We start from the raw sequence: 27,500 nt of genomic DNA, 5'->3' as shown, positions 1-27,500 counted from the left end.
TGAGGTTAACATGAACACAGTGGTGAGGTTGACATGAACACAGTGGTGAGGCTAACATGAACACAGTGGTGAGGCTAACATGAACACTGGTGAGGCTGACATGATGAGGTTAACATGAATGTGGTGAGGTTGACATGATGAGGTTAACATGAACACAGTGGTGAGGTTGACATGAACACAGTGGTGAGGCTAACATGAACACAGTGGTGAGGTTGACATGATGAGGCTAACATGAACACAGTGGTGAGGTTGACATGATGAGGTTAACATGAACACAGTGGTGAGGTTGACATGAACACGGTGGTGAGGTTGACCTGAACACAGTGGTGAGGTTGACCTGAACACAGTGGTGAGGTTGACATAAACACAGTGGTCATCTGTTACATGCTGTGCTGGAGAAATTAGAGGCATGTTGCCTTAAAGAGTCAGTTCTTAGGACCAAACCCGTGGCCATGGAGTGTGTTAGTGTGTATGCGTGTGTGCGTGTGTGCGCTTCAGTGAAAAGAAAACAGTGGGACTCAGGGGGGCAGAAAGACAGAGATGCCTGTGAGAGATAGAGAGCCCAAGGGAGTGAGGGAGGGAGTGAGAGAGGAAGAGAGAGAAGACGAGAGAATCCGTGGGGTATGTGCGATGTGCAACTCAGATGTAGGCCCCTTAAACGGCATTCGGTGGGGTGGGCGACAGTGAGAATAAGAGTCCTATTGCATGCTGAGGTTTAATGAGTCATGTTGATCATATCAGTGTTGTGTCTACAGCACTGTTCTCAGGCTTTTGATTGGATCCCCATGGACAGGGTCTCCTTTTATTGGCTTACACACACACATACATTCTCACCAACCTCAACACATATGTCCACATACCCAAACGCGCTTAATGATGTCATTTGCTCGTTGTATGTGTGTGTGTACGCATTTGACTGTCCAAAAGAGATACCGAGAACATTAAGTGGTATCGTTAGCCTCGGTGCTAACACCAAGTGCTAACATTTGCCTTGGTGCTAACATTAAGTGCTAACATTAGCCATGGTGCTAACATCAAGTGCTAACATTAGCCATGGTGCTAACATTAAGTGCTAACATTAGCCATGGTGCTAACATTAAGTGGTAAAGTTAGACTCTCTTATTATGTGGGTGTGTCCTTTTGCATGCTGTGGCACTGCCGTCTACTACACTCACCATGCTACAGTCAATCAGAAATGCATATGCAGGCCAGACGCAAGCTCAGCTCAACCTGGCCCGTGCTCAGTTTTCCCTGATGGGGGCACATCTGTGGAAGTGTTTTATTGGAGTGTCTACGGTTTCTCCTGCTGACAAGATCTATACCCTCTCTCATCCACATGTTTTATCACTCGTTCCCTCTCTCTCAACTCACCTTCTCCCTCTTTCCCCCTTTCTCTTCTTCCTACTGTCTCTCGTTCCCCTCCTCCGCCTCCCCAGTGCGGGTTCTTCGACCGGGCGCGGCCGCCCAAAGACGACGACGTGTCAGACCGGGAGCAGCTGACGGCGGAGAAATCGACGGAGGCCTGACGGAGGCCCAGCGAACAGCAGGGTCGCTTCAAAGGAGGCCCCGCGGCGCTCGCCAACGGGATCGCACGCTGAATCTGCCCCATGGACTACATCTCCCACGCTGCACTGGGATCTGTGAGCTGGACCACAATGCCGTTGGTACAGAACTTTCTTTGGACAGGCAGAGCTGCTGGGAGGCACATTCCTCCGATCTCTTCCCACTCCAGCAGGGCTGCAGTACCAGCAGGGTCTGTAGAAACGGAGAAACCCTGCCCCTCGCATCGTGTTCACCCAAGACAAGTGTCCCAAATGCAGATACTGTTCAATACAATCCCCTGTGCGACTGGGAGAAGAGACCCCTTCTTACAGACCACCCTATCCCCCACCTTATATCAGATATGGCAGCTCTGCCTCGATGTTTCTGGGCCAATTCATTTCCATGACCAGCACACACAACTTTTTTCAGAGCTTTTCCTAAATGTGCTTCAGAAACCCCTCTGAGTGCCTACCCTTTTTGTACTTCCTTATACACTCGTACACACACACACACACACACGCACACTCATACACTCACACACACATTCATACACTCACACACACTCATACACACACACACACACACACACACTCATACACACACACTCAAACACACACACACACTCATACACTCACACACACACTCATACACTCACACACACACAGACACACACACACACTCAAACACACACACACACTCATACACTCACACACACTCAAACACACACACACATTCATACACTCACACACACACACATTCATACACTGACACACACACACACACATACTCATACACTCACACACACACACACACACACACACACTCAAGCACACACACACTCATACACTCTCACACACACACACACACACACTCATACACTCTCACACACACACACACACACACACACACACCATTCAAAATACAAGAACCAGCACCATTTATTTATGTAGTGTTGTCAAAATACCATTGAACACTATGGAATAAGGGCCAAGAGTTTTTCCCCTGTATCCTTCAGAAAATGTTTTCCTTGCTGTAAAGATTGCAATCCACACTTGACATTCCGTGTTGCATAAAAAATCCCTTAAACAGTCCTGCAATGTCAACCAGTTTATTTAATCCTAACGTGCAAAATTCCAAAATTCCGATCAAACTGTCGGAGCGGTGTATGAACAGATCTAAATATGTGCAATATTGTGACATTTTTTGCGTTTCTGAATCACGTGTACACTGGTTCTATTTTGTTGTGAACTTGAGGTTGTTTGTTTTGTATATGAAGTTTAAAGAGACGTATTTGTTAAGTTTCATGGTTGAAGCAGATGCCACAGTTTTGCTTCGTCTTTCTCTACAAATCTTTCAGTGTATTGTTTAACTATTTCTTTCATTAATAAACTTTTGACAAATAAAAGATCCATCAGAAATTAGAATTAAGGGAATAAATGTCATCAAAACAATCATTAGTCATGTTTCAAAATACAGATGCAGTGTCTACCTGCAAGGAAATTAATGGCATTTTTAGTCAAATGTACAACACACAGCACACTGCTTAAGATCTTAATGAGAAAACATTTTTGCTGAGCATTGAATGAAGTTTCGTCTACTGCCTGTCTTAAGATTCAGGTTTAAGCGCAAACAAAATTCATTTCTCATTGAATACTATTTCTGTCACCCTTTTTTGTATATCTCTTCGTGCTGTTTGTCTTGTTTGTGTTTCATAAGTTGTTTGCTGTTTATATCATGTCGTTTTGATCATATTAGTGAGCGATACGGTAAAGTGGATCTTTCCGATTCTGTGAACTTCAGCACTTCAGTCGATGCATGTGAGCTTGAGTCTTCGTGACGTCATGCCTGCTGTCTCCATAGCCACAAGCAAAGAGCAAAGACCACAGACCAAAACATTCACGTCTCTGTAAATGATGCTTAGTCAGCGTAACTCTGTAACATATCAACATAACACTAGCAATCTTAGTCAGCCTGAAATACGCTTAGTCTGTGTAACCCAGTCAAAAATGCTTAATTCTGTAAAAATGCATAGTTAGTGTAACTTTAAAATATGCTTGGTCAGCTTGACTAAAACAAACTCAGTGTAACTGTAAAAACAATGCTGTCAGCATCGCTGTGTAAAATGTGCAATCTGCATAACTGTAAAATAGGCCCTGTTGGTGTGAGTCTAATTCATGCACAGTCAGCATAACTACAATATGACCTCCATGTGTAACAGGACAGTGTTAAGCTTTTCAGTGCTTTCGGGACAAGGTTAGTAGGCCTCCTCCCTTTCTCCTTCAGGTCCTCGTGAGAGGCGCACTAGCGTTACTATTGCCAATCCCTTTCACATCTCTGAAATAAATCTGCCTCTTCTTCTCGTCAGCCTGACCCCGCTCCAACAACCTTTCTAAAGGCTTGAGCAGCGATCATCTTTTCCCCCCCATGTGCCATTTAGCGAATACCTGTCTGTCATCTGGCTCTGGCCCAGTAGCCCTTGAAATAGCTGGAATCGCTCCCATTCCCAAGAAACCTGGCCGTGACCCAACCTGCCTTGCAAATTAGTCATTTCCAACCATCCTTTTTCAGTCAAAGTGATGAGAAAGGCAGAAGCCGCCCGACGTCAAACGTTTCGCGCAGTACACGCAGTTGTTTTCAGCCTTTTTCAATCAGGTTTGCATTCTCAAAATAGCACTGAATCTGCCCTTTAAAGAGTTGTAAATGATCTTCTGTTCCCTGCTGATAATGATCACATTAATATGCTTCTTCGGCAAAAGTGCATACAATAAATTATGATGTACTCCTCTCTCATCTCATGGCATATCAGGAACAGCATTACATTTGTCACTACTGGCAAACACAGATCACACACTGCACATGTCGAGGTGCCTCAAGGATCTGTCGTGGGGCCGCTCTTTTTCCTTTATTCACTCTGCACGGTTCTGGTTCCGACCAAGTAACTTGACTGGACAACTAATTATTAAATCAAGAAGTCATAATCTGTTGTTGCTTATTACTGTGAACTGTGAAATGGTGCTTTTAGGGCTGTTGTAAACATCACACGAGAGGCACACGGTACGGCTGTGATTTGGTCGTAGGCACGAGGCTGAAGACAATTATTATTAATTAGTAATGAAAATAGAATACAATAACATACTATTTTGAAATTTAATTGCACGCTTCATTACGTCCTTTACACATTTATGCTTTGTACTGTTCTATAGCAGTGTAGCTGAGATGACCTACAGAAGTGTGATGTATGGGAATTCGTGGGCGTTCTAAGTGTGTCATGTTTATCTGTGTACAGCGTAATATACCTCACATTATGACGTTCACGGTATGATGTTCAGTTTTTAGGCAAGTTAAACAGACCTGTAATAAAAGTGTAGATCAAACATTTTAGCCAGTGCCCTGTGCTGTGCATCGTACAGGTGATATATACTGAACATACTGTGTCTGTGGGCTTTTCTGCCTTGAGAAGCGTAACTTCTCCACCATGATTTCTGAGGTTATTGCACCATCTGCTGGATGATTTCCTGAAATACCTGTGTTTTGTTTGTTTTTAAGCACATTTCTAAATGAGGTCATTTCACCCTCTGTACAAGCAACTATTACATATGCAACAAACAGACACAAGAACAGGCATAGGAAATTAATTGTATTTTTCATGGAACGTATTATTAAACATTTTTAGTAATACCGGAATTAGTTTCTATGCTGATTGGTCAAAAACCATAAATAACTTTGGAATATTTCTTTCTTGTACCTGTAAACTCCAGTTTATTACCTAAACAGCAAACAAACCACCCCACCCACCCACCCCCACCCCAAGCTCACTGTTCATTTCAAGCCACACTTCTTGGACAGTACCCAGCCCCGATGACACCCTCAATGCATGCTCGGTTGCCACCAGATCTGTATGGGCTTTTTACGTTTTATGTCAGTAGAACACACAGTTGCACTGCCCCCTTTGCGGTCACTTCCTAACCCATAAAATCTCCATTGGCCTCCCTGTTGGCCAAGGCTGTACCCAGCCCCACTGGCACTGTTGATGCACACTCAGTGCTGCCAATTCCGCATGGATTTCTCCAGTTCCGCATGGATTTCTCCAGTTCCGCATGGATTTCACCTCTCCAACACTGCAGATCCATCCTGGCCTGGCTGGTGACTAATGCCACTGGCACTGTGACTGGGGCCACTGGCAATGCCCAGTGCCACCAGTCCATCTGGATCTATCACATTACACAATGACACACCCCATCACCCCACTCCCCTACCCATTTGTCGGGAACAAAAAAAGCCTTCATATTTATTTGATGGTTATTGCAGAGAGGAAGCGTTTGGATTTCTGTTGGTTTACTTGTTTGTTTCATTTTGTGTTTTTTCAGTTTGCATTATTAGGGAAATATATTTTAGATCTTTTGTGTGATGATGAGATGTCTGTATATCTCTTCAGCTCTTTCTTGTTAACGCTTTTTCTTCTCAAGTGGAAAGGGGATGTGATGCGTGACTTGAGCAAATGAGTAAACAATGGCCGTTTGGTGCATGATTGTAGAGTCTGTCTGCTGTCCTGGGCATAGTGACATTTTAGGGCCTCTGTTGCAACCATCTAAAGACTGCCTGTGTGGTCTGTTGTCCTGTGGTGCAACCATCTGTAAAGACTGCCGGGTGGTCTGTTGTCCTCTAGTGCAATGATCTGTAAAGTCTGTGGACAAACCACATATGGATGATGCCATCCCAGTAATCTAATGCTGTATGTACATCAACAGCTGCACGACACCTGTGGTCTTTCTGTTTATTAAGCTGTTCTTCCTGTGCGTAACTGTAATGTGCTCGTACTGAAAACATGGAACATTAGCTTAGACCAACTCCAAAGGGAACTAGCAAGCGCAGGTCTCATACAAATGGAGCGAACACATAACTTTGTAACACATTAAGGTGAGAACGGTAACGCGGTCAAGGCCAGTGTCGCAGGTGTGTCTGGCACTGGAGCGGAAAGTACGACTCATGGATTTGTGTCAGGATGAGGCGATGCATTCGTAAGTGTCTCGTCATGCAATGGTTTCGTCAACGGCGAATCCCAGGTGAGAGGGTAAACTCGCGAAAATGAAAGAATGATTTTATTTTATTTTTTTTTCAAGCTAAACCTCACTAGGACACTATAGCTTTGAGTAGCCAAAATATGAATTTTAAGTTTGGCTTCAAAACATCGCTAGTGGCAATTTGTATAAGCCTCCCTACACTTAGTCTCATTTGAGTGTAGACTGCAGAGCAGTTCGCGTAGAAGCGGATAAAGGTGGCCCCTGCAGACCACTAAAAGCGCGATATTTCTAAAGAAATTGAAAGTGAAAGTGCCATGGAAAGGAACGTGTTTTTTCCCCAACTACAGCTATGTCAGCATAGACGTTCACTTATAGGATCCTTCAGTCAGCCAACTTAAAGGACCGGACTGGCTTTTCGCGAACATTAGATAATGGCCTCCAAGCAACCCTTCTCTGACGAGGACTTCACGTGCCCCGTGTGCTGCGACATCTTCAAGGACCCGGTTCTCCTCTCGTGCACCCACAGCGTGTGCCGCGGGTGTGTTAGACGGTACTGGAGTGTCGAGCGCTCTCAAAGATGCCCGCTGTGCAGGAAGCAATCTGCTCGCAATCCCCCCCTCAACCTGGCTCTGAGAAACTTGTGCCGGACCTTTCTCGAGGTTAGAGAGGACCCCGAAGTGCTTTGCGATATTCACAGCGAGAAACTGAAACTGTTCTGCTGCGACGATGGGCAGCTTGCATGTGTTGTGTGCAGAGACTCAAGCAAGCACCAGAGTCACAGGTTCTCTCCTGTCGATGAAGCAGCGGATGAACTTAAGGTAGGCTACAACTGAGGTAATAAACTAGTAAAAAACAGATCAATCAAAGTAGAACTAAAATGTTCTTTCTTAACTGTAGGATATTATTAAGCGTGCACTGAAGTCAATGACAAAGAAAGTGAGGAACCTTCAAGAGGCCCGGTTTAACTGTTACCAAAAAGTTGATCACATAAAGGTGAGCATGAGCTCAGCCTGTTATGGCCATATACTCAAGTAAATAACTTAAATGTTAGTTCATTTTATGCATCTGATAAAATTAGAAAACAATTTTTAAATGTTCAATTTATTAGTATTACTCACGGATGTTTGTGGTAATAAATATCAGCAACAGGCCCAATATGTAAGGAATCGGACTGAGAAGGAGTTCGACAAACTCCATCAGTTTCTCCAAAAGGAACACAGAGCCATAGTGACTAAGCTGAAGGAAGAGGTGCAACTAAAAACACAGATGCTGGAAAAGGACATAGCAATAATGAATAAGGAGGCGCGCTCTCTCTCCAAAACCATAAATGAAATATCGAAGGAACTAGAATGTGAAGATGTCAAATTCATAAAGGTTAGGTTTCAAGCATGTCTCTGTCTCTCTCTCTCTCTCTCTCTCTCTCTCTCTCTGTGTGTCTTACTCCTTCTCTCTTTTATCTTTTTATCTATCTTTCTTTTCCTGTCTTTCTTACTACCACCCTCTCTATATCCTACCCTTTGTTTTCAGTGCTCCCATAGTCCCTGTTGTAAAATAAAAGCTGTTGATTTGATGTTATGCTCTTTGTTCATCAATCCCCAAATCCTTTTCTCTGTTTTTAACAGAGTTTCGAGAAAACTCTGAAGAAGTAAGTGGTATTCTCTTCCTTCTCATTTTTGAATTCTTTTCATTTCACACGGCGTAACACGCAGCCTGCGGTCCTCGCCCTGAGTGTGTCTGTATGTGTGTTCCAGAGCCCGCTGCACACAGGTGGAACCAGACGAGGTTTATGGAGAGCTGATTGATATCACAAACTACCTGGGCAACCTGCAGTTCAGAGTCTGGAAGAAAATGAAGAAAATAATCAAATACAGTGAGTCTGGTATTGCTCAGGTTAATTTCAGCATTCTGCACGTTAAATAGAGTTCCAGGTGACCAGGACAGCAGCTATGTCCAAACTGACTACTTTGGGACTCCACCAGAATCAAACTCTGTCGAGCTCTCGGTATCGCCAAAAAAAAGAGCAAAATATTGAGAGAGAGAGAAAGGAGTGAGGTATGTGGCCATACCACAGTGAGGTATGTGGCTGCTCTTTCTCTCTAAAGATTTTAAGCCTTTGTCTGTCTGCATTCAGCTGGGGTTCATCAGCGTTTGTCAGCCGTGGACTGTTCAGTCACTGCGCGCTTGTGCATCCTTGTCTGCATGCGGTGGCTTGTGCACAAGAAGGGTGCTGAAACTGGGTGTGCCGGTGTGGTTCAGAACCTTGGAGAGCGTATAGGTGCTCTCAGGTGGCTCAAAGGACATTAGAATTGTAAATCTGCAGCTTGTAAAAAATATGTCAGATGCACCTATTGATGTCTTGCCTCTTCAGGTCCCATCATCTTGGACCCAAACACTGTTCACTGTTGATGATTTGCGCCTGTGTATTGTTTCATGTTTATTAGTTCATGTATTTAAACCCTGTCTTGTTCCCTGTGTCTTGGCTTTCATCGAAAGCCCCTATTTGTATTGGAAGTCCAGTTTGTGAATGGAATCAGTGCCTTCATGTTTGGACGCCTACACCTATGTGACTCTTTGCTTATTCCTAGTCTTGCTTTATCATATCCTCTGTGTATAACCTCCTAGCCCTTCTTATCATGTATTTTCAGACTCTCCGGGTTGGTAACTTGACCCTAAACTGTTCTAACGATGCTGATTCTGCATCTGCCCCTAAGAAAATAAAATACATTAAAAAACACATTCAAGCTTCAAGCAATTTGTTTACATAAGCACAGTAGCAGTTGTGGTCTTATGGTATGAAGTTAACTAAAAATGAACTGAATTTAAGGCTTTATTGCTATTTCTCATTTTGCTCATATTTCTGGTTATTGTGCCATATTGTTAAGGATGTTTGATTGCTTGCTGAATAATGCTGCATAATGCTGGCAGCCTGAACAGCTTTAATCAAACCTAAAATTCACAGTAAATTACACTTTTTTTCTGTAAAGCACAAAGCAGCTTTACAGAAATCATCAATACAGAGACTCTGGGTCCAGCCCCAAATCAGCAAGTCAATGTGACAGTGACCTTGAGAGGAACCAAGACTTAGAAGGGGAACCCATCCTCCATATGGTCCATACCAGATGGCAAAGTAATAACACATAATGAATTAAGTTGCCTTGGCTTTTAACTTTAGCTTGCTATAAAACTTATAAGAGTATCTTATAAGCCTTGAAAATGACAAATGTTTGGCAGAGGTACTCAGATTACTCCAGTGAAAAAAAATGTAGTAGTTCTGTTCAAAGTCAGAGACTCTGCTGTCCAGTCTGGTTCTTCCTCAGCTTGGTGTTCAGAGAGCCCCTTTAAATAGCCACACTTGGGTTACTGATGATGGTGAATGAATAATAAAACTATGGGAGGAGCAACAGGAGCTCAACCCCCTCTGGCCTTCACAGCTTGTACTGTTGAAATATTGCTTTGGAAGAGTCCTTAGAGTTCTAAACACATCTATCAGTAGTCAGAATTTCATGGCTCTAAACAGACTGTTCTGGATTTATTGTGTTACGTACTGAGATTGAGGTGGTATATAACACTGGAAACTGCACAATATAATCACAAGATGTATATAGTACATTTTCAAGATATATAGTGCTTCATATTAAAAAAAAAAAAAACTTAATAATGGGTAATTGAAAAATGTCACATTAGACCGTTCAGAGTCTGTATCCGTGAAATAGTCTACACTTGTTAATTTTGATAGTGAACTCAAGGCTCTTTTCACTGATCTACCGAAGAGTTTTATCTTTAGCCTGCAGTGCAAAATGCTGAGTTGAAAATTTTGAGGCACTTGAAAATGAGAAAGCATATTTCACCTGCTGTCAGACAGTGGTGTTGGCTACCCTTGTCTTTTGTAACTGATTCTAAGATACTTTTAAATGGACTTCAAATATTGTGTTCTTGCCCCATTGTACCACAGTTAACTGATTCTTTGGCACGTAATTAGCCTGAAATTAGACTGTAGTTAATGTAATTAATTATTTCAATATACTGTTACTAATAAGTACATTATTATTATTATTATCATTATTATTATTATTATTACATTGCACTTTAGCTGTAAAGACACGTCTTCTGATGCTAAACTAGATCTCATCGCCACAGTGATACATCCTGAGGTCTTCAGGTTTTTCAGGTGTCACAAAATGAGATACCTTCACCCAAGTGACCTGACCAAGGTTGATGAAGCCCTAGAGGTGTCCCACGGATCAGCTCTCTTGATCCGGAGCCTATGCTGGCGTAGGTGTATCTTCTCCTGTCTCCTGCGATGCCAAGCAGAGGGACTCCCCTGCCACGGGGCACGCTTCCACGGGTGAGTGCTTTGTGGCAGCCACGCTGACCGAGCGCTGGGGTTCCTCCCTCTTCATCTCCTGTGCTCGCTCTTCCCATGGCACTGTATGTTCCAGCACTACCACAGTCTCCGTTGTTACAGCGATATGGAACTTGAGTTGTATCCTGATCTGTGTCCAGAAGCCCAGACTGTGCTTTGGGCTTTAGATGCTTTTCGCCCGTTCCCACAAAGCAAACGGACGTCTTGGCACTATAGGTGATGTCAGCTGTGGCTCTGAGTACCTGGTCATGCACCCAGTCACATTTCCCTAAACCCAGAACCTTTTTACAGCAGCTAAAGATGTAAATGGCAAAGAGAGAAATATAGCATCTAAACCAGGCCCCAGTGAGGTAAAATAGATGGACCAGGGAGAACATCATTAACTGCCTGAACCAGGAGCTTAATACGTTCTGCCTGCCATAGCTCCACCAATGAGATGGTTCTCTCTACAACACACACCCATGGGTCCAGGCACCCTGATGTCTCATCCCCACTTCTCTGCTGACCCTCTGCTCGTCAGCAGCTGCTCCAACGTCCCCCTGGTTTAGCTCACAGTGCACTTGTCCCTTTGCTTTATCCCAACAAGTCACGAAGCTTCATAATCCTGCTTCTCCCCCGTGTGCTGCTCCCAGCAGGCCTCTATGGCTCTGCCGTCATATCATCTCCTCGGCTCCCACTTCTGCTTTGCTCCCACTCGCTGGGGCACTTCGCAGCACTTTGAAGTCTTCCTGGATAGATTTCACAGGCAGACTCGGCTTGTGTGCGTTTTTATAGACGGTGAAACTGGGAGGCCCAGCCATCTCCTCACACAGGTGGAGGTAAGTCATACAGAAGTAATGGTCAGAGATTTATTGGTAGTGCCCCGTGCTGGTATGGCCATGACTTGAGTTTCCCTGGGAGCACTGTTCTATCAATATTTTTTGTCCACCCATCCAGCTCCTTGCTATTGTTCTGAATCAAGCAATAATTGTATGTAATGCAGAAAAAAATTGACAAACAAAATACAGGATACAGAAACACACAGGACCGAGGTCCCCAGTCTTCTTGTTCGCTCCCAGTTCATGTTGACCTGTGCAAATGAGAACAGGCCAAATACAGATAAGAACATGAACAATCTCGGTATGTGCATTATGACGTTTTTGTGAAGTACTGAAGAAGTGAGGAGTTGCTTAATATGGTATGAGAATGCAAGGCAAGTTTATTCATATTCAACTCTCTATACACAATAACAAGAGTTTTACACATTATGTAGAAACAATTGAGGAAATAACTTAAATAATAAAGGCTGTTACTTTCTGAGATCTATCACCCCATTAAGACCTTTGCAAAAAAAAACAAAAAAACAGGTTACAAAAAAGTTAAAATAATATACATTTACAAATGGAAAATACTAAAAAAATTAAATAGTCAAGAAAGAATAAAATAAAGTGTGGTTTCGAGAAAAAAAAGAAAAGAAAATAAAGCCAAAAGACTAAAAATGAAAAGAAGTGCGAGAAATCAAGAACATTTTTAGTTCGGACTTAAATAGACTTGATGCAGAGTGCTGACTGACAGGCATGGCTGCCTTAATACTGTAGGATTTTTCCCCTGATCTGAAAATCACCCCTTGGCGGATCGCATAAGCAGATGGTCTTGGTAAATACGTTACTTATGACAGTTAAACCACTTTGCTTTGTCGCCCGAGGGACGTGCAGTCCACTGGATCTCGCTCCCACTCCGCAGTGGACTTGTACCACCAATACATGTGATTTCGCAGCAGGCTGCGCCCGTTGTGAGAACAGCTTCCAGACTTCCTTTTTATGCCGAGTTTGTTTCTTGCCTTCTTTGCCACAACATCTTCCGGGATCTGGTGCCCCTCTCCTGCGGCCATGATGTCTGCGAAGCCTGCTCGTATCAGTTACGCATCGGCGTGAGATGCCAGCACCGTCGGTTTGCTGAGAGCGCACCAGCGCATAAAAATCACAAATGGTACACTATAGATATAGCTGCACGTCAGAATAAGGTGAGAAGGTGAGAAGTGTCTGGGTTTTACAGGCACTGCAGACGTTTTTTTACCGTTTGTTGAGTATGTTGTATGTGGTAGTCTCAAATGTTTAATTTATTTGGTTTTTTAAAACATAGTGGCAGGAAAATAGTTTTCCTGTTCATTCCTGTTATTTGGTACCTAAACGATTTTTTAAAGGTCAAAGTGATAAAAACGATAAATGTGGGACATATATTGAATGTGTAATTGAGCTCACATTCAGTGGCATAGCACAGAATTCTAGGGCCCCAGCACAAGAGGCAGGGTGGAGGCCCTTTTCAAAGATTTTTATAACTTTTTACATTTATGAGCCACTACTGGGGGGATCCCCCTCCCCTCAGCTCAAGACAACCCCCCCCTCTCATATTCCCCCTCCCCAGAGCCCTATCTGCCCCTCCCAACGCTGTTCATTTATTCTGCTGGAGAAACTTCAAACAGCACTCAGGCCCTTACAGAACAAACTTCAGGTCCCCAAAGGAGCGAAATTAAACTCTGATCAAAGCGAAATGCACATTAAGGTGAGTGCTGGCCACCATCCTGAACTGTACAATGCACTGGAGCTTTGAAAGCATGCTGGCCCGCCTTTACAGGAGACCTCTGTTGCCTTCAGCACCAGGCCCGGAAAACAGAGAGGCAGACAAAGGCGGATTTTGAGGACCTCCACCAGGTCCTGCGGGATGAAGAAGCAGCCAGGATGGCAGCGCTGAGGAAGAGGAAGGAGCAGAAGAGACGGTGGTGAAGGAGAAGAGAGAAGACATGGCTATGCGCTCAGACGCGATCAGGCTCGTAGGAGAGGAGTTTAAAGCTGAGGGCATCTCATTCCTGCAGGTTTGGCTTCTCTCTTTTAAAGCTGTCAGGTACCAAAACCAAATCTCATACTGGGCTGAAAAATGCAACCGAAAGGTTTTGTTTTACTCATTATTTGGCCCTGATGTTGCTTACACTCTCGGAGCGCATCTGCACTGCCCAGCACAGAAAGGAGGACGAGAGACCACTGGTAATCATGTTTGTTTGTGTGTTGCCTTTAAAATAATTTGTAAAGTATTAGATTTTGACACTTTAATATCGACATATTTCATACTTTTGCTTACTTATTTATTTCCACACTCTACATATTTTTATTTGTTTGTTTGTTGGGTAGAAACAGTGAAAAGGTAAATAGTCCTTCTTGTTATATCTGTTCCAGAGTGGCTAAACCACACCAACTTTCTGATTGGTGAGCTTATGTAAGCTTTACCCAACATTAGGGCCACTCATTTTACATTGGAAAGGGAAAAATTATGCCAAAATGAACTGAGCATTTCCTGGATTTTGGGATGATATTCATATGACACATTGTGTATATATGTAATCTACCCAGGAGAGTAAGATTACCAAATTAGAACAAAAAACAAAACAAAAACAGATATGGGCTCCTTGGGGCCTTTTTTTGTGAAGCACACGTGAAGCCCTGATTTCTGCATGCTGTGCTCCAGTTGTACCAGAGCTCAGTGCATTCTTATGGATCTGCACAGGTGTCCAGGTGTGCTCATAGACACAGCTAAGCACATGGGTAACCTGAAGTTCAGAGTCTGGGAGAAGATACAGGAGGTTGCTCAGTACGATAAGTTCTACTTTGCTGTTCACCAAATGGTACCAATTCTTCTCTTCAAAAAAGACTAAAAGTATCTTGCTGGATTGGATCTCCTGTCTATCTCATTTTCTCTCACCAACACCTGTGACTCTGGAACCAAACACTGCACATCCCCTCCTCACCCTTTCAGACGACCTGACAAGAGTGGAATGCATCTCCACGGCACATCGCCTCCCTAATAATGCAGAAAGGTTTGAACAGTGGTAATGTGTCTTGTGCTCAGGGGGCTTTACTTCAGGGACCCACAGCTGGGACACTAAGGTCAGAGATGCGGAGGAATGGGAGGTGGGTGTCACCACCGCCAAGCTCCCGAGAGGAGGGAAAACCCACCGGAACAGAGAAACCTGGAGCACCAGGTTATGTGGCGGTGAGCACGAGGCTTGTTGGTCACCATCAGCAAATATCAAGCTTCAGCTGAAGGACAGTCTGCAGATGGTCAGAGTGCAGCTTGACTGTGGGAGGGGTGAGGAGGCATTCTCTGATCCGCTTTCAGACACACACCTGTTTACTTTTAATTATTCTCTTACAGAGAAACTCTTTCCTTTCTTGTCCATGTAAACACTCGGCACTAAGGATATCACCAAGGTTCATTATTATTGGACTGAACAGTTTAGAAAATTCAGGCCACTAGCTAAAATCATTAGTATTGTTATCACGAAATGAGCAGTATGTTTCCAATCTAAAAGACAGAATGAAGCACAATTATTAATTATGTCTAGCAAAAACAGAGGGAAAATAAAGAGAAATGCTCTCGTAAAGGTCTGAGTTTGATTATTGCGATAGTCAACATCAGACGCCAGGCGGCAGACTTCACCTTCAGATTATGGCTTCCGCACAATAACCGGTGTTCTTTCTCTGAGGTTCTCCCTTTATTATGAGCTCTATGATCCCCGGCTGTGGACAAGGAAAGGGTTAAATTTGGTGGCGCTCTTTCTCCCTTGAATCCTGCCAGCCCAGTGAAAAAGAAAGAAAAGAAAAGGGAAAAAAAGCGACTGCTCCAGCGTCATGTACGGAGGACGTTGTCGGGATTTTCGGGGGCGATCAGCTGTAACGACATGCACGTTATGAGCACCAAACATCCGAAATTATGGAAGGGAACAGTATCGTGCACAACCCTTTAGCGCAATAGACGTTACGATCTGTCGAGAAGACATCCTTCATCTTTCTTTCCTTTAACTTCCAATAATGCGTCGCACGGATATCAGCAGGTCTGTCGTGATTGTGCTCTGCCTGTTAGGATGCAATATCTGCAAAGCTCTGACTAAAGCTTTGCAAGAAGACAGCCGTGCCAAAGGTGAGTGGAGCCGCTTATGGTAATACGACAAAAATAAGTTCTCGATTATTTTTAATTTTTATTTTTTGCAATGTCACTGACGATGGCGATAAAAAAAACTAAGGCTAAATAAATCTGTTTTGCGATGTGGACGTGATGTTTGCGCGGCTGGGTTGAAACGTGGTCCCCAAGCTCCACAACAAAGCTCCGGGGGAAGCTGGCTAGGCTGTGCGAGTAGTAAAAAGTACCGTAGCCACTTAGCTATGCTAGCTGTCAGGAAGAAGTATTAACATTTTATAACCGCCACTAAACAAAATAACATTATATTTAGAGTTTGGTCAGCTTTTTTCTTAAAATATATATGTATATATATTTTTTGTAAAATTTCCTCCTAGCTAGCTAACCGCTAGCTGCGACCACCATCACACCAAGGCACTGGATAATTTCCTCCGGCGTAACATCCATTACTGCACCAAGCCAGCCTGGGCGCCACCAGGGTTAGTTTAGCCCGCTACCGACCACCAGTAACGTGTAGGATGTTTATTTTATTTGTTCGGTAGTCTGATGATACAACTGAGGTAACTTAACCATCTGCGAGTAGCTGCCTTGTATAGCCTGCTTTAACGTTACGTTTGCAGCTGCATGTCGAGGGGGTTTAGATGCTTAGGTTAGCTAGCTAGCCATATCCTTTCCATTTTTCTGCTCTTAGTACATATTTCTACGGGACGTTATTGGTGCGCCTGTCTGGTGTCTACGGGACGTTACTGGTGCGTCTGTCTGGTGTCTACGGGACGTTACTGGTGCTTCTGTCTGGTGTCTACCGGACGTTACTGGTGCGTCTGTCTGGTGTCTACGGGACGTTACTGATGCTTCTGTCTGGTGTCTATGGGACGTTACTGGTGCTTCTGTCTGGTGTCTACCGGACGTTACTGATGCTTCTGTCTGGTGTCTACGGGACGTTACTGGTGCGTCTGTCTGGTGTCTACGGGACGTTACTGGTGCTTCTGTCTGGTGTCTACGGGACGTTACTGGTGCGTCTGTCTGGTGTCTACGGGACGTTACTGATGCTCCTGTCTGGTGTCTATGGGACGTTACTGGTGCTTCTATCTGGTGTCTACCGGACGTTACTGATGCTTCTGTCTGGTGTCTACGGGACGTTACCTGTGCGTCTGTCTGGTGTCTACGGGACGTTACTGATGCTTCTGTCTGGTGTCTATGGGACGTTACTGGTGCTTCTATCTGGTGTCTACCGGACGTTACTGATGCTTCTGTCTGGTGTCTATGGGACGTTACCTGTGCGTCTGTCTGGTGTCTACGGGACGTTACTGATGCTTCTGTCTGGTGTCTATGGAACGTTACTGGTGCTTCTATCTGGTGTCTACCGGACGTTACTTGTGCGTCTGTCTGGTGTCTACCGGACGTTACTGGTGTGTCCTTCCGGTGTCTACCGGACGTTACTGGTGCCTCTGTCTGGTGACTACGGGACGTTACTGGTGCGTCTGTCTGGTGACTACGGGACGTTACTGGTGCGTGTTTAGTAACCCTCAAACAACGATGCTTGATGTTAGTTAGCTGTTCGTTAACGGTTTGGCACAGGTAGCTATCAACATACATTTCACCGAATAACTTTGGGAATATACTGTTAGCAACGTTAACTACATTTTATTTAACAACCAAAGGTTGTTAAATAGACAAGAGAAATTACCCAATGTGGTAATTTCGCGAGATGTTAAACGTTTTGGTTACACACTTGCACTCACTACGCGCAACTGCCAGTCCGTGGCGTGATCCAAAATTCTCGAGCCTTGCTACTTTAACAGTGGGGATACTTTTACAAATCGTCAACCTTCGTCTGTCTCTTCTGTTGGCTTTATTTTTTAAAGTCGCTGCCCGTGTTGCAGCTGGGGCGGGGGTCCAAAAAGGGGTTTTGCTGTGCCAAGTGCGTGCGTGCGTGCGTGCGTTGGGCAGGCGTCGCGCCGTCCGTGCGCGCGGTCTTAATGGCATCGGGGCCGCAGGTTTCCTGCTGTGATCCGGACAATGAGCTGCTGCTGTGGAGAGAAGAAACGGCTGTAATTCATTATGGAGGCAGATGGTCGTTGGTGGTGGAATACGATTCATGCAGTGTTACGATTTAACGGGCTATCAGCTGGAATGAAAAAAAAAAAAAAAAAAAAAAAAAAACCAACCTTAAACGCATTTTCTTAGTCGATGCGATAAGTAGTCATTTAGGCCAGTTGGACGTATGGAACTTTGGCACCGGAATTTCTTTGAAGTTTCGGTACTATGGCATGATTTTATTACTTTGTGTTCCTGAGAGCGAAAATGCGGCCAGCGGCCATGCGTGATCTCTTGTTCTTTTTGTGTTGCGCTAATGTAACTTTTCCTTGTTGAAGTTTGCGTGCTTGTGGTTGTGACCAGTGATAGTCGTGCGTCTTAAAATATGTTTATTGAGTAGTTGATCATGAAAAGACTGCAGCCACAACGGTGGTGCTACACTATATTGCAATACAGTTAAAACATTCACTTTTAAGTAGGTCTTCAAAACATAGTTATGAACCCTGGGTGTGATGTTAAGACTTGGTTTGTTTTAACAGAATTATTTACATTAGTGTAATTATGTTAACACATAATTATGTAATAAACAGACAATATGGCAAAGTTATGGTTTATTAGGCGGTTCCGTTGCATATTGCATGCCTGCAATATCGGTATTGCAAAGTTTAGTATTGCAATAATTGACAATCAATACATTGTGCAGCCCCAGAATGCACGGCTACACCTGTGTCATTGAGTTATTCCTGTTTTTTTCCACTTGTGTAACATATCATCTCTGGTTGAGTTTGCATAATCAGAGCCTACATATATGAAGCACAGACTACACAGAGAATGAGAGTTAATTTACGTTAAAACACTCAGAACTCACTTTTTATAGTCTGGAGGAGAGAGTCAGGCAGTTTGTCTTACATCTGGATAAGTCGTTTTTTACCTGAAGAAGAAGCACAAATTATGAGAAGGCCTGCTTGTTTCATGTGGTTCAGAACATGGAACACACGATCCCAGAATCCTGGAGAAAGCTGCAGCTCTGGATCTGCGTGACCGGGCACAGGCCTAAGGCAAAAAGTGTTAACTAGCCTATCAAGACATGAGTCGTTATTAAGAAAAAAAAAGTTTGTCTGTCTGTCAATGTGAGATAACTGGTCAGGTGTACTATTCCAGCTAAAAGTTGTTACATTTGGATTCAGTTAGGGCTGTGTGTGCATGGGTGTCAACGATTGTGCACATGCATCTGTGATACTGGTGCAGGTTGTCTCGTGTGTCTGAGAATGTGCAGGCAGGGTCAGATGCTAGTGAGTGGTAATGGCCATTGCCAGTGATGATATATAGCAAGCAGGGAGGCAAATATCGCATATCATGCCAGTATCCGTAACGATGCACGAGTGCTGCAGGGCGTGGAACAGGACGCACAGACTCTCTCGGCGTTGTGAAACATTTAATGACACAAACTTGTAGACAAGGGTGGCACTCACACGTAACAGTTATGACGAACCTGAAGACACTTGGGTAAACGATTAACATAGGCTGGACAAACCTGAATACAAACATACAACTTCAAACACTAACACACAGACAAACAATAACCAACGATGAGGCACGCACCGACTGGGGTTTAAATAGACATACACACATTAAACACATAATCCTGTACAGGTGCGTGCCTTCACGGGGTGTGTGGCTATGAACATGGGTGAACCCCTCCTGCATGCGGCAGGCCATACCACGTGACTTGTGGGGGGGGAGCGTCCCGTGACAGTATCTTGTTGTTGTTGTTGTTGTTTTAAAATACAATAATGAAATAATAATAATAACAAAGGAGACAAAATTGTTTAACTTAAACAAACATTTAACACTTATTGTATGGATTGTCTCTGTTTTCTGAAGTGCATCTGCACTCTGTCTGCACTGCATTTATTTTAAATAAAAATGCATAAATTAAATAAAAATATCTACTAAATATCCACAAGTAATCAAAAAACTGAATCGGTCAACCACTAGTGATTGTTGCAATACTCCCTGCTTTCAGTACTTGAAATATAGTTTGGGCAGTCATCAGATACTGCAAATATAGGACTAACGAGTTAGTTGTTTCTTATTGTGGGAGGCTGGTGAACAAACATGCCTACTGTTGCTGCCCCTACATGGTGCACACTCAGCAAAAAAAAAACCTTAAAAATGAGGAGTTAGACATTAACCAGTCGCATGACTTCATCAGAAGTCTTGGAAGTACTCTCACTCTTTACGCTCTCTCTCTCTCTCTCTCTTTCACACACACACAGACACTTTAACCTTCTACAACCTTGAGTGTCTCCGCTGGGTTTTGAGACTAATCAATAAAATGTGTTTTTTTGAGGAGCCAGCATGCATTCACTGCAGAGATTGATCTTTCGCATCACCACTGGAAACAAGAGCCTATTCTCATGTTAGGACAGTCGCAAGGTCTGATGGAACTGCCCTCTTGATCGGACTGCCGCATTCTGGATTGTTCTAAAAGTCATGGAGAGCGACACCTACGCACACTTTAAAGGTTCCTGTGGGTCTGACACAGCTGATCGATTTGGCAATTCTGCACAGTGATGGCCTGCAACTGCAGAGCTGTGTTGGAGCAGTAAACCCATGCAATGCAGAGACCCTTCAAAGTGAGGCCAATAAGGTGTACATATCTGCTTGTGACTGAATATAAAAGACACACCTCTGTCAGTCCCTATACCAGCTAACTCATCTTTGGGCTGCTGAGCTGTGATAGGCTCACAGCTGGCAGTGCCCCGCCCTCCCATCTCTGCCCATGGACGGGATTAGCTTCTGCTACTCTCAGACGCAGTCACTTCACTAGCGTACCTCGCGCAGCCTAAACAAATTCTCTGCGAAACATTAACTACATAGCATAGGTTGATCCCCCCCCCCCCCACTTTCCATTCCCCAGTGTCATAATGCAGCGTTATGATCATTTGTGCCATACTTTTTGAAACGTCGATTTAGTTTTTGTTTTCCAGATTTAACTATGAAGGCGTACGTCTGTGTTTACAAAGCAGCATTTGTTTGCTGGAAGAGTTTCTAACACAAATTAGCGCACACTCTGTTGGAGCCCGTTTGTGTTGATCAGGGCTGAGAGAAGTTTGGCCACTTTGTTGTTTAGTTTGTTTGAAAGCTACGACAGATCTTTTCTTTGCTCCATTTTTCCCCAGCTCTTGTGTCTGAACCCCTCGGAGGTACTGTTTACCTACCAGCAACATCCAGTACCATCAACAGAGGTTAAGGAGTAAAACAGAGCCAATGGGCGGTGCCAGTGGGCGGTGCCAGTGGGAGGTATGGGTTGGTGGTGCCAGTGGGAGGTGCCAGTGGGAGGTATGGGTTGGCGGTGCCAGTGGGCGGTGCCAGTGGGCGGTGCCAGTGGGCGGTATGGGTTGGCGGTGCCAGTGGGAGGTATGGGTTGGCGGTGCCAGTGGGCAGTGCCAGTGGACGGTATGGGTTGACGGTGTCAGTGGGAGGCACGGGGGTCCTTCATGGGGCATTGGGGTTGAGAAACCGCTCTGCTGCTCTTAACCTGTGATTGGTCAAACCCTTTATTGCGCCATGTTGATGCCTGTCAAAAAGCATTCTCTTTGGCCAGCGTGTTCTGTAATTCTGTGTTCTTTTTATAAGCGGGAGGAGGGTAAGAATAAGCTTGCCAGGCTGTATTTGCAGGTCGTACCCATGACCAAGGTCGTGTTTTGCCCTCAGAGTTGTCTTTGTTGACTGTTAACACACACTCAAACACATGGAGCAACTAAGCACTCAGCCTTGCTGACTGAGGGCTGGGTTTTTTTTGGGGGGGGGGGTTGTCTGGTTCGTAGATTGTTCTGTCTTTTGCTTTGTGTGCATGTCGTGAGTACACACACGTGGGGGATGTTTAATGTACACTGCCTGGCCAAAAAAAAAGGTCACCACCTGGATTTAACTAAGCAAATAAGTAAGAGTCTCCCATTGGATAATTGCTGCATGGGTGATTATGTTTCAGCTGACAACAAGTTATTTAACTCTAACTAATGCAGTGAGTAGCTTCTTATTTGTTAAACAATCATGTCAAAAGACACATCCTGTGGTTGTGGAAAAGATGTTAATCTGTTACAGAAGGGTCAAATATTAGCATGCATCAAGCAGAGAAAACACCTAAGGAGATCGCTGAAACTACTAAAATTGGGTTAAGAACTGTCCAACGCAGTGGAAGGACAGTGGGGAAACATCATCTTTGAGGCAGGACTGTGGTGGGGAAAAAATCTTGAATGATCGTGATCTGCGATTACTTAAACGTGTGGTGAAATCAAGTCGTAGAAAAACAACAGTAGAACTCAGGGATGTGTTTAATAGTGAAAGTAAGAGCATTTCCACATGTACAGTACGAAGGGAACTTAAGGGATTGGGACTAAACAGCTGTGTAGCCTTAAAAAAACCACTTGTCAGTGAGGCTAACCGGCAAAAACGGCTACAATTTGCTAGGGAGCATAAAGATTGGACTCTGGAGCAATGGAAGAAGGTCATGTGGTCTAATGTGTCCAGATTTACCCTGATCCAGAGTGATGGGCGCATCAGGGTAAGAAGAGAGGCAGCTGAAGTGATGCACCCATCATGCCTAGTGCCTACCGTACAGGTCTGTGGGGGCAGTGCTATGATCTGGGGTTGCTGCAGTTGGTCAGGTCTAGGTGCAGCAATGTTATGTGCCCAAAGAATGAGGTCAGCTGACTACCTGAATATACTGAATATACAGGTTATTCCATCAATGGATTTTTTCTTCCCTGATGGCACAGACATATTCCAAGATGACAATGCCAGGGTTCATCGGGCTCAAATTGTGAAAGAATGGTTCAGGGAGCATGAGACATCATTTTCACATATAGATTGGCCACCACAACCTGAACCCCATTGAGAATCTTTGGGATGTGCTGGAGAAGACTTTGGCAGTGGTCCAAATCTCCCATCATCAATACAAGATCTTGGGGAAATATTAATGCAGCTCTGGACAGATATAAATGCTGTGACGTTACAGAAGCTACTGGAAACGATGCCACAGCGAATGCATTCCATAATCAAAGCTAAAAGGTCCAACAAAATATTAGTGTGTGACCCTTTTTTTAGGCCAGGCAGTGCATTTCTCCAGAAACTATGACCGCTATGAACAGCCCCACTACATGTACTGTAGGTAAAGTTTGCATGGCACACCTCACAATTAGTAAACATGCATGACATAGGAAAGATTTTGAAAGTGGCTATCCGTAACCATACAGGTTGCAGCACCGGTAGCCCTGGTCCCATGCTAATGCTGAGCTGGCCATTCCCTCAAACCACTAGGGTTATGACCTAAAAATGTTTTACGAAAGATTTTGCTCATAGAGTCTTGGAATAGTTTGTTCAGATGGTGGTTTTAGCATCACAGATGGAAAAATAGCTTGTCTTTTCATATTACGACATATAATTAATTACGACATGTAATTATCCACTACGAGTTTTTTTTTTCTGTCAAAATACACAAACAATTATTTAACTCTTCTATGTACAACACTCATCAAATACAAAAACGGCAAGTGTGTACAGATTGTACAGATAATGGAATCATCTCACATAAACACGAGCCAAGTTTTAAAATAAATAAAGGCGATCATTCCCGGGGGAATTTCCATTAAGTCACCAGAGTGAGAGGCATCTTGGTAAACACTCTCTGGTTCTGGCCTTCGGCGTGTGAAGGTGAGGCATCGCTACCACCCTCGTGGCTGAACAGAGGAGCGCCTTGCCTCAGGAACCTTGTCCACAGCCAGTTGCTGCATCTTTTACCCATGACCGAGTCCACGATCTCCCGCAACGAGTTCTGTCATCGCTGGGAGAAGGTGAGACAGGGCACGGTTCGGTAGACTCCGAGGATGTCCGGTGTCGTCTGTCACCCTGAAACTACATGGCTGCTCGCCACTTGCCTTCTGAGACTCCTTCTCTATGGTGAAGCCCTTCGTGTGTGGATATCGGGCAGCTGTTTTTGAGACTAGTCATCTTAAGTCGTGCGAGAACGTTGGATGTGGTGGTTTCACGGTGAAGTTGGTGAATTCGGTGAAGACAGCTTGACTTCCCCATTTTTCCAAGTGGGAATCTGAATAAATATACACATGAGAAGTCTCCTTTTATTGTTATTAGCTTGGGTGGCTTAGTGACACACATCGGCATTTCGACAGTGTGGTTTTCATTTGGTTTTGTTTTGTTCTAAGAGGCCAAAAATGCCAACGCAGGGTCATTTGTTTCTCAGACATTTCCTTCATCATCATTAATCGCCACAGCTGTGACTTAAATCTTGCCTGTTTATCGCATTTTAAGCAACTTTCCAGAATTCTTTTACTAGCAGTTATGCGGCAAACTCCCAAGTTTCCATCTTAAACGTGAGTCAATATCCGGCGCTCAGGTTTTTAAGCCTCCGATAGGTTCCTCTGCTGAGTGCCTGATGGTGCGGGCCGGAGCTCGGATTCCTGTTGACGAGAACTTCACTGCTGTTCACTATTGGCCTGGCACACCTTGATTCAGTGTGCCTTCATGTCCTGTACCTAGGCACACAGCCCTGCTCACCGGACACCTCATGGAGACCAAGGACTTTTTTTGACCCACTTCTCTCTCTGTTCCCATTTGCGACATCTCCGGTCCACTGCTCCGCTGACACCCCGGCCGTGATCACCTAGATATATACGATAGTATTAATAAAGGTTATAGGGTCAGTCTACGATGCATTAATTCATGTTTTGTTTTGGGTTTTTTGGGGTTTTTTGCCAGGTAATAGCCCCACTACTAATTCTTCATTTATCCAGTTAAATTGCCACTTAAGTTAATCTCTGTCTTCCAACACTTCATCCAAAGAGCCTGCAAGGCTTGAACTGCTTGATTTCGTGATCTCTCTGCTGGCGTTGTGGCATAACGCCAACACCTCTCTCCTGTGCCGTGTTTTCCTGGAAGTGTTTTGCCCAGCGGCTCTGAGAACAGCTCCCACGCGCGTGCCATCAGCAGTGCCCTTAGAGACTAAAGGCCGGAGACTGGGGGATTTCCCAAGGGGGAGGAAGAGAGAGTCTCCCTGTGGAGGGTACTCCTCCAGGAAACCAGGCCAAGGGGCTGCACCGCAACGCGTGTCCGTGGAGAGTGTATTAAAACCCTCCCATTGAGAGAAACAATGGATCTAGCTGGTATCCGAGGAGAGGAAAGTACATCCGGCTGCACAAAACATCTCGCTAGCAGGCCTGGCCAGTGTCTTGGCTATTAAACCGGAACTTGTAAACCCTGCTCAGCGCTTATAAAGGGAAAGAGCGCAGATCTGTCAGTCCTCCCTGACCGAGGAGACTTTATAAACATCTGCGTGACTCGGGCTTTCCTGAAAATGTGCTTTCCTCCTGATCTACTGGGGCGTGCTCGTCACCCGGAGGAACTCTGGACCAGGCAGGACTCCATTGGGTTTTATTGTATGCACAGCCGTTGCAATGGAACACCACGAGTCAGCAGAACTGATTCTGGTCCATTCTGGAATCCCGCGTCTCACCCGTCCACTCCCCTGACACACACAGTTCGGATTTTTCAGCATTGGGCGGGATGATTTTAACAGTGGGGGTCGCCTGCTCGGGGAGCTGGTGGGGTTTCTTCCATGAGTCGGAGCCTTTTTCATTCCTCTCAGATGGCGCTCTGCTGTGGGGAACTTTGACGTTTAGCATAAAAAAGCACTGAAATGCAGAGATGCTGTTTGAGTTCTCGAGTCACACGAAGCCCATGAAGTGGCTCTCACCAGTCCTTTTTTCCAAAGGGTCACCAAGGCCATGTCAGGCTGTTCTGCGCCGTTCCCGACTCCTGAGACCAGATGCGGATTCCTCTTCTACCAGTGTTGTGCTGGAAACCAGGGCCAGGAAGCATGTGGGGGTGGGGGGGCCCTGGTCGTAATCACGAACCAGTCGCCGCTAAGTGACTCCAGTTGCTGCACGTGTTTGAAAATGCAGAACTAGCCAGCGAATCTCCACGCCAATGAACCGTCCCACCCGATCGGTTCTGCAGCTCCGATGCATGCTGAGCATGGTGCGTCAGCGTCCTGTTTGGAAAAGCCAGCATGCTCAAGACCTTCGGGCCCTCCAGTGGAAAAGAGGCTGTTTTGTTTGTTTGTGTTTGTTTGTTTTTAACTTGTGGTTTTAACTTGCGTATTTTGTGCTATACACAGTTCACACCGGTTCAGTGATGCCTTTGTTTGATTGTCCACAGCTGTGATGCCTAACGTTGGATGTTTTAATGGTCTTCTGGCTACTATGAAAACCCAAATCCGATAGATAGAAACAAAAAAACAATCTCTTACCATTTGATATATTGATCCAGGTGTGTGTTGGTGGGTGTGTATGCACGCATGACTGTGCCTTTGCATGTGTAAACCATAGCAACATAACCTACACAGACTTGTGCTCTAGTGATTATTGTACAATGTTATTGTTTGTGCTCTGTATTGTCATCTTACACCACTGCTACACTGGTGCTTATCAGCTCACCTGCTACGGTTTTTATATTAATGTGGGTCCTCTGCAGTTGGGGTTTCTCTCACTGGTTTCTAAAGCATCGGTGTCTTCATGTGCTACCGCTGTGGAAGTGGCTTGTTTTAGTTTTCCTTCATGAATAACAACAATTAAACCAAATTACCCCCTCATTCAGACGAGTGTCATAGATCTGATTAATCTGGTTTTCTCACTCTCCCTCTCGGTCAAGGCAGTAATTTCTCCAGGTTGCGTGGCGTGGCTGATGTCGCAGGCTCTTGGTCTTTACTGGCAGCCACAGTGGGGAGGCAAACGAGCCGCCCAGTCCTGGCAGAGAGAGGAGCTGTCCAGGAGAGCATGGAGAATTATGGATGCTGGACCTGAAAGGGAGAGAGAGAAAGAGGGGAAGAAGGAGAGAAAATGAAAGAGTAATGAGTGATGGTGGCTAACAGCTTTACGGCCTTTTGCCGGATCAACAGTGCTTACTCTGGCCCTCTGAAAGCACAACCACTTCCTCCATTAATTAGCCATTTTATTTAATTTTGTTTTGATTTGTTTTGCTGTGTCAACCCCCCCCACCCCCCACCGGAGGTGTCGCTGCTCACAGAGCCAACGGCCTCATTGCTAAGTAAACATTGTGCGCAACGTTCTTCCCACGCCTGCCTCGCACAAACACTCCAGGTGCATGTCGCTGCATGTGCGCCCGTTTCGCCTACCGGTGGCTCATTGTTGGGATGCAACAGTAGATTGTATCTAAACACACTTGCAGCTAATTGGTGATCCGAGCGGTCTGCTGGCTGCTCGTTTACCCTGCCCTCGGCCCTCAGCCCTGGCCACTAACGTGTTAAAGGAAACCATCCCTCCTCTGCTATCAGCAAGAGGGATTTTCGTTATTTTCACAATCCAAGAAGGATTAGTTATTATCACAGGATGTTAACAAGCAGCCACCAGTTCTGTTTTATTGTCATACATGTTAGTGTTTTTCTGAAGAGGTGTTGCTTAAAAGGCCTTGCTGTAAAACCTTTGCCATAAAGTTCAAGCCATGAATGTATCGTGTGAGTGTGTGTGTGTGTGAGTGTGTGTGTGTGTGAG

The 27,500-nt window shown here is 44.7% G+C and overlaps 3 protein-coding genes and 1 pseudogene across 5 annotated transcripts in view; all 4 read left to right on the top strand.

Annotated features, from left to right (window-relative positions):
* itga8 (integrin, alpha 8) overlaps nt 1–2,960 on the top strand; it is a 63,111-nt gene extending 60,151 nt beyond the window's left edge. For all 3 annotated transcript variants that reach the window (XM_081715193.1, XM_081715194.1, XM_035526043.2), the window contains one exon: nt 1,437–2,960. In XM_081715193.1, the coding sequence (XP_081571319.1) occupies nt 1,437–1,526 (90 nt within the window). In that variant the 3' untranslated portion in view covers nt 1,527–2,960. The remainder of the gene's footprint in view (nt 1–1,436) is intronic.
* Nucleotides 2,961–6,663: 3,703 nt separating this feature from the next.
* Nucleotides 6,664–9,297, top strand: LOC113577079 (E3 ubiquitin-protein ligase TRIM35-like). Its single transcript, XM_081715195.1, has 6 exons — nt 6,664–7,381; nt 7,461–7,556; nt 7,707–7,937; nt 8,186–8,208; nt 8,315–8,433; nt 8,695–9,297. Exons 1-6 carry the CDS (start codon nt 6,995–6,997, stop codon nt 8,865–8,867), a joined length of 1,029 nt encoding a protein of 342 aa, XP_081571321.1. The 5' UTR covers nt 6,664–6,994; the 3' UTR covers nt 8,868–9,297.
* Nucleotides 9,298–13,455: 4,158 nt separating this feature from the next.
* Nucleotides 13,456–15,140, top strand: LOC145659678 (zinc-binding protein A33-like; annotated as a pseudogene).
* A 345-nt stretch (nt 15,141–15,485) lies between these two features.
* Nucleotides 15,486–27,500, top strand: part of fam171a1 (family with sequence similarity 171 member A1) — a 28,836-nt gene continuing 16,821 nt past the window's right edge. Inside the window, exon 1 of the mRNA XM_035526640.2 lies at nt 15,486–15,876. Within this exon, the coding sequence (XP_035382533.2) occupies nt 15,768–15,876 (109 nt within the window). The 5' untranslated portion in view covers nt 15,486–15,767. The remainder of the gene's footprint in view (nt 15,877–27,500) is intronic.

Source organism: Electrophorus electricus, chromosome 1 (assembly GCF_041902795.1).
Source record: "Electrophorus electricus isolate QZ-2024a chromosome 1, ASM4190279v1, whole genome shotgun sequence".
NCBI lineage: Eukaryota > Metazoa > Chordata > Actinopteri > Gymnotiformes > Gymnotidae > Electrophorus > Electrophorus electricus.
This window is presented reverse-complemented; position numbering and strand designations above follow the sequence as displayed.